Below are 9,768 nucleotides of genomic sequence, written 5' to 3' on the forward strand. Positions count from 1 at the left end.
TGAGATATTGGAGGAAACTAAATAGGAAGTGCTTATTGCTTAAACCAGAATAATGGGATTAGCAATCTATTTAGTTTCCTCCAATTCTCACATTCGACATTGACAACCATAACACATTGTTCTTGGTCTGATTTTGTTGAGGGGCATTGAGCTACTATTTATAATGAGTAGAGTCACATGCATTTCATGAACAACAATGTCTCTCGCATGGTCACTCACAAACAGCAACAACTTTCACATTCTTTGATCATGTGGTCAAAGATTAAGCCCACCTTCGGCATTCAATTTCTTGTGGGCTACCTTGCAGCTAACTCGATTTTTCTTCTTTGTCCTTTTTATCCATCACACGGAAAATTTGCTTGTGCCCAAAACTAGGCCAAATAGCGGATGGAATGACTTTAGTTAAAAGCTTGCAAAGGAATTTTTTTTTTTTTTTTTTTTTTTGTGTGAATTTTGGTATGCATTTAATCAAATTTGAGTTGGCCCGAAATGATGATCAGATTTTGTCTCTTGTAATATCATCCATGTTGTCTCTACTACTCTCCTGGAAATATTTTGAAGCTGAGCCCTTCCATGTAGGACATTGGTTCTTGTTCTCTGCTTGATGAAAAAAAACCAGCTACATAAACACCATCATGGCCAGCTTATCAATGTCAGGGAAGATTATGCACATATTCAGGCATACAAAAAATCCACAGTTGTGTAGTTGAACTTTATAACTACTTCCACTTCTGTACAAGTATCTAATCACCGTTTTGGTTTTTTACACATGATCAGTTTCTGAATGATAACCAAGAAAGCTATAACAGGTAACCTCTCATTAGGCAAAATTGGAAAACAAGAAGAAAATACACCATAGATACATGAGTAACCAGGTGAGCACACGTATGAGTTCTTGGATAGGATGCCCAGAATCACGCCATCCCTTAATTTTACTGCACAAAAACACACATTGAATACATTATAATTCAGAAGCTGCTGCCCAAACAATCTACGATCAACTGATACAGAACCCAAATGTGAATACAAGGGGCCGTACTTGCACATCAAAGAGTCCCAACAAAGAGACCCTCAATGGGATTAACACGAGTGAATGCTAATTAAAATTTGTTCAATTCCATTCTGAGTTGTGATGGTGACCAGTATGGTTTTAGCTTAGGTTAATATCTGGCCAAATAGATCTAGGTGGAATATACAGTTACATATCACAACTAGAATCAGACTGCAAGACTAGCAAAGGAAGCCTGCTATTTTCAAAGCTGGAATCAAATATGGTTCAATTACATGGGAATGATTGGACACTAAAGTTATATTTGGTTCCCAGAAAGTACTAAGAAAGAAAACAATGTTAAGGAAAATGATTGTTTCATGTTTAATTGTCCTATGAAAAATTAAAAAATAAAAAAATAAAAAAAGTCAAATATAATTAAAATTAATTAGAAACTTATGTATTTTCAAATTATTTAATCTTTTTATTGAAGAGTTAAAATAAGTTAAATGAGTTTCAACTAACATATAAAAATAATTTATTGACTTTAAATTTATTTTTTATTTTCCTTCACTTTTTCTTTCTTTCTATTTTTCCTCTCTATTTTATATTTCCCTCACATTTTCTCCCAAATTTTATGGGAACCAAACATAGCCTAATAGAAATAAACTCATCACACATTACTTCCCAAGGCATTTGAAAAATAACAAAGCACTTACCAGGCTTACGCCAAAAGAATTTCAATGGATCAAGGAGCAGGTGGAGGTGAAGGCACCGCCTTGTGCCGAAATAGCTTTGCTAGCGCTCTGCGCTCACAATCCTGCATAAAATTAACAATCCACAAAAAAAGTTTAATAAACCACTTGAATTTATGTATACACCATTTATTTATTCTGTATATCGATGATACTAATAGTTTGGACTGGATGTCAGCATAAGACTGCAACCTCAAAAATAAATGAGCTGCCCCAGTATAAGTGCCCAAAATCCATACATGTCTATGTGGAAGGCCTAAAATAAAAAATCCGTAAAATAGAAAACAATGTCTTCTACTTTTAATGCCACAATAGTGATATTAGTTTGTGGGGCTGAACAACAGCCTTTCACATTGTTGCAAGTCCAGCAGAAGAATTTCTAACCCATATACCAAGCTAGGTCCCATATATTTATACATTTCAAAAAATAGGTTTAGCAACATTAAAGTAATAATTTTCTACTTCCATCAATACTCTGAGGGCCTATTTGCGAGTAACTTCAACACAGAAATGAAAAATGATTAAAAAAAAAACAAATAATCATCATGCAATTTACTAGGTAATTCAACATGCAATTTGCATAGAGTTTACTGAAAAGAAGCAGGCACCACTCACTTTTTTAAGAGAAGCTTGATGATCATAAAGGGAAAAAAACAGATCTATGAACTTCTTTTCTCTCTTAAAAGGAAAAAGAAAAAGAAAAAGAAAAAGAAAGAAAGGAATAAAAAAAGGCATTGTACAAGATATCAGTTTTGGTAATTAGGAGTCCTTGTTTAAGCAGCTTGAAACCATGTTAGGGCAAATATGCAGGAACGACATCATAAACAGGAACTGAGCTTAATTAGCAACACGATTCAAACATATTATGTTATGGAAACAAAAAGCCAGGAAAAAAAAAAAGACAAATCTCCAGTAGTGCTTATCCAGAGGTTGCCTATTGCAAGAAACAAATACTCACACCTATAAAGTGGTCACCAAAGTTATACAGAGATTCCTTGGAACATGTACATTACCTTGAACATATTTAGGAAAAAAGGTCTATCTGGATTCATCCTCCTCAGTTTCAAGTAAGTATATGCAAAGCTTAGTTGATCACGTGAAGTAAATCGGTCAACTTCATTGAACCAAAGGCATGAAAATAAATTTGACATTGGTGTATGGGCCCGCACAATAAAGGAGCCTTCAGGTACATCTGCAAAGAACACAACAGAATTAACATGTGGCATTCAGTGGAACATATACATCAGATAAAATAAAAACACAAGGTAAAAAATAAAGTGATAAAAGAAAGGACATCAATGACACGCACAACTTGGAATAGGATTATTTGGGTCTGAAGGGTCAAACTTCGTGAGACCATCAGACTGGTAAAAATTAAACTGCTCATCGATGGCCGAGTGATTGTACTTATTTAGACGCTTATTTTGAAGTACCTCCTCCCAGACACAGTGGCGATCATAATGGTTTGAAATAGCATACTCTGACCTCATCCGCCACAAAAAGTACTCAAGAATCAGCATTGGATCAGTATTGAGCCTCATTTTGCTGTCAAGCCAAATAGAATACCTGAAAACAAACTCTGAAATAAGCAGAAATATTTAAGAAGTTGCTTGTCAATGTTAGAAGGTCCAAGATATAGGGCCTATACACCAGATATCTTTGAACATGGTGTGAGAATTACATGGAAGAAGGGAAAAGGCGGTGCGACAAAAATTTTGGCACTTTTCCAGTTCTCCGCATGTCCTTGTAAGGTAAGTTCCTCACAACAACTATTTTCCATAAACCAATGTACCCTCCATCATTTGGAAAATTTCCCTCCGATGACAATTTTGACAGTGTTTGCTCGTCCACAAACATGACAAAACAAACGTTTTTCTTAGAATATTCACTTATCTGCAACAAACAAGAAATAGATGTCATTTAAAGGATAAGAACCATGTATAATATCCTAAATCTAACGTGCACATATTAAAGCAATACATACTGCAGTCTCAAAACCAACATGATTATTAATCCACTTGCATATTCTTATTACAAAGAAATAAAGCATTGTTTGCCGATTAATATTTTTTTTTTAAATGTATAAAGAGTTAGACAGTTTGAAGGACTCATGAAATGGAAAACTTACATAAAAATTATACACAACTAAATTGAGTAGAAACAAGAATCCTAACTTTACAAGTGGATCAAAAGAGTAGATTCTAAGACAAAGCAATTCTTAGCACATAGTTTCAAGATTCTAGAAAATATGTTTGTTTATACAAAAATACCAATTTTTTATATACAAGAAACCATACCAAATATATTGTATAATTATACTTAAAGCTCGTAACATTGGGAATAGAATTAGCCTGCAACTCAGTGGGTATTGATGGTGGGCAGCTAGCCCAAGCCCAACACTAACTTAAGAGAACTCAACTTGGCGCTTGATCCAGTCTAGCTTCTAACCTCAAATGCTTAACTCAAATTCATCTTTCCATTGGGCTCAGGTTGGATGGGTTGGATTGACCCAGTCCTATAAATATTCCCTTCTATTTTATTTTTTTCCTCATTGTTATATTATAGAAAACTTTAAATGATAATGAAATAACATTCTGCAAGTCAATAACAAGATGGAAAAATGAACTTATTTAATTTTCTAGCAGAGTGTAATAATACATAATAAAACAACAAGTCAGCCTTTTTTTCTTCAGAAATATTTAAAAATATATAAATTAGATATTAAGTTATATATGATATAAATAATAAATAGAAAAATATTAAATTGGGTTCTTTTGGCCTAAGCTCAACCTAAACTTGTCCTTCGCAAAAATTTGGCTGAAGGTTAGGTTGGATTCAGGTTTGACCAAGTTGCACCCCTAACACTTAGCATGATCAGAGACCTCAAGCAAATTATAAATCAAATTCCATATATACTCATTGTATATGGAAAGAAATCTTTCACTAATGTGAATCTCAAGTGAGATGGAATTTCCATTTCTATATATTTATATATATTTTTTGATAGGTAAAAATTTCCATTTCTATATATATTGCATGAGTTGTCTCCTCTTTTATATCCAGCCTATTGCTTTTCAACTGCTTAACCTTTATCTAGACGGTTAAATATACTGACAACTGGATCCTGGAGAAGATCTCTCTTATGACTACTCATATTTAACTCTTTTCATCCTTAAACAACTGGATCCTGGAGATCTCTCTTATGACTAATCATAATTAACTCTTTTCATCCTTCTATCTCCTATATAATGTAGAGAAGTATGTAAAAATTTAAAAAGAAAGTAATAGTTCTTTTCTCAATAAAATAGCAAATGGAAGAAGCAGCATCCAGGAATTACAACTGACAGTATAAAAAAACTTTTTACTAAAGCTGTAGATTATCATGTCTATGAACATGAAAATATGTGTGTTGATGTAAGAGCCCATTTACCCGTTTGCTAGTCGGCCTTCTCAAAAAGTCAGAGTTCCCAAAAATGCAAGAAGATACCACAACTTTACATGTATTCATGTATGTTTTATCATTTGCATCCAGATCAAATCCAGTGCTTGGAGAGCCTTCTGGTCCTTTCACAAAGCCACAATGAAGTGTTTGATTCCTTGCATAGAAGGACTTCTCCCTTTCTTCAAGGCTCTGTTGTCCTCCAAATCTGGATAGACTCTTGTCAAAAGGTTTCTCTTCTTTGTCAATATAATCTAGTGAAAATTGTGTGAAGTTCACAAAATCCTTGGCATCAACAAGATGATCAACAGAATCTGAAAGCCCAACCTCACAGGGAGGATCTGAAAGATATATAGAGAACAAAAAGGCAAAAGGATGTTCAAACAGAGGAACTCATTTGCAAAATATTTGGATGAGGTTTAAGAATTAACTAATGAGATGATATAAGTAATCTGAGCTTAAAATTAATCAACTATAATCCAGTCAATATATATTCACTGTTTAAAGAAACCAATGCATTAACACAAAAAGAGCAACATCCTAGCAAGTTATTAATTCTAAGTTAGCAGATTGCATTAAAAAAAAAATTACACTTTAATGTGATGATTCATTTCAAATTAGCACACATAAAGTGTTGAGTCATTTTTATGCTTCCTGTCTCTCCTAACTGTTTTGTACACCAAATCTGTAAAATACCTATTCTATGCAATTTAAAACTACAAATGAAGTATAAACAAAAATGTCATTTTCCATAACAAAAAAATTAACCGACTCTAGCCCTACTTCTCCAATTCCTTGTATCTCAACTTCCTTCATCTGGTAAAACAAAACCAAGTCTACTTCCTCTTGTTTTCAGAAAACGAAACTGTAATTTCATCTCTATTTCCCGCAAGTTCTACAAGAAAAAAATTACACCCCTTTTTCCAGAAAAATATTGCATCATGCATTGTTTCTCCCAACTTCTCCTTTCTACATCTCCCTGTTTCTAGAGTTCTAACAGAAAAATATTTCAATTAGAATGAGAATACCTGCCGCTCATGTTCTTCAAAATAGAAATCCTATATCTCTCAAGTTTTCCAAACCCTACCATTTTCTGAAAAACAGAAACCTTAACTTTTTTATTGCATCAAGATTGTATTGTAGCACTAATTAAATCAATATATGAATACGGTTCAATTTCTTTATACACTTATTAAAGGTTTGTTCATTTAAAAATAAATATGATAAAATTAAACTCAAAATTTAAGCTTTTTATTTTTTATTTTCTTCTATTTCATTGCATTGCATCTTTACACAAATTCTAATTATATTTATACAATATTGTGTATACACATGCAATACCTCCACCATCATATCTAATGATATAACTATAAAAAAAAAAAAGGAAAAAATTCTGGACCCAAATCAGGGCTCTTCCATTTTGCTTAAGAGTTAGAAGTTAGATAGAAACTATAGTAATGGTCAGTGCATGGTGCAACCAATATGTTGCTTTTAGGCAATGCAACAGCATGGTAAATTCTTGGAAATTTCTATGAAGACCAAAAAGGTAAAATGTCATATTTTGTTTCTCTGATGGGTCTAATTCACACTGTCAAATGGAAGGGCACACCATTTTCTCAATGAAAAAACTTATGCTACTAAAATAAGTTTGTCCAAAGTTATTGGTTTTTCTTGAAGTATTTAACAATTCAAAACTGTTATCTGGGGCTGACAAACTGTTCCAAATCTTCTAACAGTCACATGTAAGAGAAATAAACTGCTTATCAATGTTAAAGAATTCAAAATTAAAATGTTTAAAATGAGAGTGTGAAAGGTCACAAACCATAGGACAGTAATAGAATAAAACTACACTTACATTTCTTACGGTGCTTGCTTTTTGCTTGCCTTAAAACATCTAATTCATCTACTCCCATAATTTCTTCTTGTACTTGTATCGAAGTTGAAATGCCACCTTCCATTTTACCTGAAAATGATGATATCATGCATAAATTTGCACAAGAGTAACCAAGGCAAATCAACAAAAATAAATAACACTTTAACACAAGCCTAGAGGGAGGTATGCTTTCAAGGTAATCTAAGTCCCCACAAGACCTAGTTTCTTATGAAGCCAAAGTCAATATTTGTTTCAAAAGGCTCCCATGAAAAAATTAAAGAATTTGGGGGCCTATTATAATCATTATAATGGTAAACCACATCCAAGGCCCCCTCAGTTATGTGCATCAAAAACATTACCTCAAACTCTGAGTTTAAGAATGGTAATTAGAAAGAGAAAATTTGTTCAGGTTATCAAGTGAGCAACAAGTCTTTCTATGCCAAATTCAAACTCAGAGGAGTAGCAAGACAGTTGTTAATATTGGCACCATAGATGAAAATAAAATTTGATTAATGAGATAGATAGAGAGTATATGCAACTTTTGACTTAGAATACTGATAAAGACAAGAAAGATCTCTGAATCTCACCATGAAAGAGCATTTTTATGCTAAAAAATATCAAATAGATCAGAAAGAGCACTGCAAGCACAGTCAGCCAAACTGAGAATCTTTGTTTAGTTATGCGACCAAATTTCCTCCCACGACGAATCCTGTGCTCATTTCTATTGAGAGATTTAAACTCTATAACAACATTATCCTTTCTCTCTGGTAACAATTCAGCACTGTGCCTGAAGAGAGCCATCATAGCATAGCTTCCCAAACCCAGTTGCAAACCAGTTCATCTATATCATAATTCCAGAGGAGAAGGAAAACATATCAATGAAATTTTTTAGGAACAGGAAACAACAAACTAATTAATAAATAAAATAAAAAAGACAAACTAAACTAAATCTGAATGCTGCATATATACTTAGCTTATGTAGACGCAGATCAGACAGACACACACCTAAAAATCAAAATTCAGAGGTCACTCGGTGTTAAAAAAGCAATTGTCTTCTTACACACTAAGTTCTCCACATATAATTCAGGAATTTAGGCCATGACCTTAGATCATTAATTTGATCCTTTATTTTGCAAGAAAAATCTCTGATACATGCAACATTAACCAGCATTCACTCTACATAGAAAGAAAAATACCCTAGACACAGCCGCAGTCGATTTGATTTCCAACACAAATTAACAATGCCAATAGATGAAATCAAGCCAAGGGTACCCAAAAACACAAAAGTCAGATGGGAAATCAACCAATTCCATGCGGGAACGGCATTGATGAAGGCATGTATGGAGGCTTACCTAAGTAAATGAAGATCTGAGAACCCAAAAGTTGCAGTTGTAGCTGCAGACTGGCAGTGGTGGTGAATGTTTGGAGATCCTATATCGGCGGTGAGTGACACCGTGTCCCAACCCGCCAGCCCACCCAGTGCCGTTCGGATACGCCGATACGGGCTCGGTTGTTTCCGTCATTTTTGCTCTTTTTTTTATATTTCTGCAAAACCTTCAAGTTTTTTTTTAAACCAAAATGCTCCCTGTACTGTAGAGCAGAATTTTGGAGAGGACAAAAAGGTTTTATCCATATCCAAACTGTCTTCATTTAACTAATTTTTAATTTTTAATTATAATATAACTTGTTTTAATATATTTAATAAATTAAGTAATTTTTACTTATTAAGGTTATCAATAAATTTAATTAGAAGTGAAACTTGGAAGGATTAGTTTGATCCAATCCGACATTTTGGTGGGTTTGAATAATCATTTTTCAATATCTTGTTAAGTTTTTTAAATTCAAACTCAATTTGAATTTGCGCTAAAGTTCAAACAATTTAAGTATAACCAAACCGATTTAATATTTTTATACTTTATATTATTCTTTATATATATATATTAAATCACATTATATCAATTTTTTTTTTTAAGAATTATGTAACATGATCAATCTAATTAATTAAATTATATTTTCATTGAGTACCTCAAGTTAGAGATTTGGTTGAGTTCAATTCAAGTTAATTGTTTCATATCATTCGGGTTAAGTTTAGGTTAGTCATAAATCTGTTATAGCCCTAAATTTAATATAAAATTGTTTTTAAATTATCAAATTACTTTCATTAATTTTAATTAATATTAATTCTCTTTAATTTTAAATAATAAATTTTTTTGTTAAACATTTATGTTAAAAATATTATATACACATAAAATTATATAAAACAATTATAAAATAAAATAATATAAATATTAAAATTAACATTAAAAAATCAAATAATATTCATAACGCTGCGTTCATATATTCATCTAAAATTTGTAATTTATTCACATTTACCTAAATATAAAAAATATTATTCACACTAGGCAAAATTAAAATTAAAAACTAAAAGCCAATACACTCCGTGAATTCCACTTGCAATTACGTCTAACAAATTTAACATAAATAATATATTAGATTCCCCAAATAAATAATCTCTCTTTTGCGAAGGATGTTGATCGCTACCTCCATTTTCTCTATGAATTTGATCCCTACCTACATTTTGCAATCCACACGTTTAGACATTAATAATATTTTTGCTTAAATAATATTATATTGTATTTTATTCTTTCTCTTTTCAACGTCATAACATGCTTACATTTATAATTAATTAATTATATTTATACTATGACTCCAA

The 9,768-nt window shown here is 32.2% G+C and overlaps 1 protein-coding gene across 5 annotated transcripts; it reads right to left on the minus strand.

Annotated features, from left to right (window-relative positions):
• Positions 1-678: 678 nt before the first annotated feature.
• Positions 679-8,584, minus strand: LOC117925900. Of its 5 annotated transcripts, XM_034845025.1 has the most exons (10): positions 8,408-8,581; positions 8,025-8,060; positions 7,643-7,896; positions 7,038-7,145; positions 5,174-5,523; positions 3,425-3,636; positions 3,053-3,309; positions 2,757-2,935; positions 1,708-1,808; positions 679-935 (listed from the first exon to the last, which is right to left on the minus strand). In XM_034845025.1, the coding sequence occupies exons 3-9, from the start codon at positions 7,857-7,859 to the stop codon at positions 1,737-1,739; spliced, it is 1,395 nt and encodes a 464-aa protein (XP_034700916.1). In that variant the 5' UTR covers positions 7,860-7,896; positions 8,025-8,060; positions 8,408-8,581; the 3' UTR covers positions 679-935; positions 1,708-1,736. The 5 variants fall into 5 exon arrangements, 4 of the variants coding, with proteins under 4 accessions (XP_034700916.1, XP_034700903.1, XP_034700910.1 ...); XM_034845012.1 differs by having other exon boundaries at positions 7,643-8,060; XM_034845019.1 differs by lacking the exon at positions 8,025-8,060 and having other exon boundaries at positions 8,408-8,580.
• Between the last annotated feature and the right edge of the window lie 1,184 nt (positions 8,585-9,768).

Source organism: Vitis riparia, chromosome 1 (genome assembly GCF_004353265.1).
Source record: "Vitis riparia cultivar Riparia Gloire de Montpellier isolate 1030 chromosome 1, EGFV_Vit.rip_1.0, whole genome shotgun sequence".
Classification (NCBI taxonomy): Eukaryota; Viridiplantae; Streptophyta; class Magnoliopsida; order Vitales; family Vitaceae; genus Vitis; species Vitis riparia.

Coding starts and splice junctions, on each gene's coding strand:
- LOC117925900 (XM_034845025.1), bottom strand. CDS start 7,859: ATGATGGCTCTCTTCAGGCACAGTGCTGAATTGTTACCAGAGAGAAAG. Junction 3,637..5,173: donor GAAGGCCGACTAGCAAACGG/GTAAATGGGCTC, acceptor TGTTTGTTGCAG/ATAAGTGAATATTCTAAGAA. Junction 3,310..3,424: donor CGCCTTTTCCCTTCTTCCAT/GTAATTCTCACA, acceptor GTTTGTTTTCAG/GTATTCTATTTGGCTTGACA.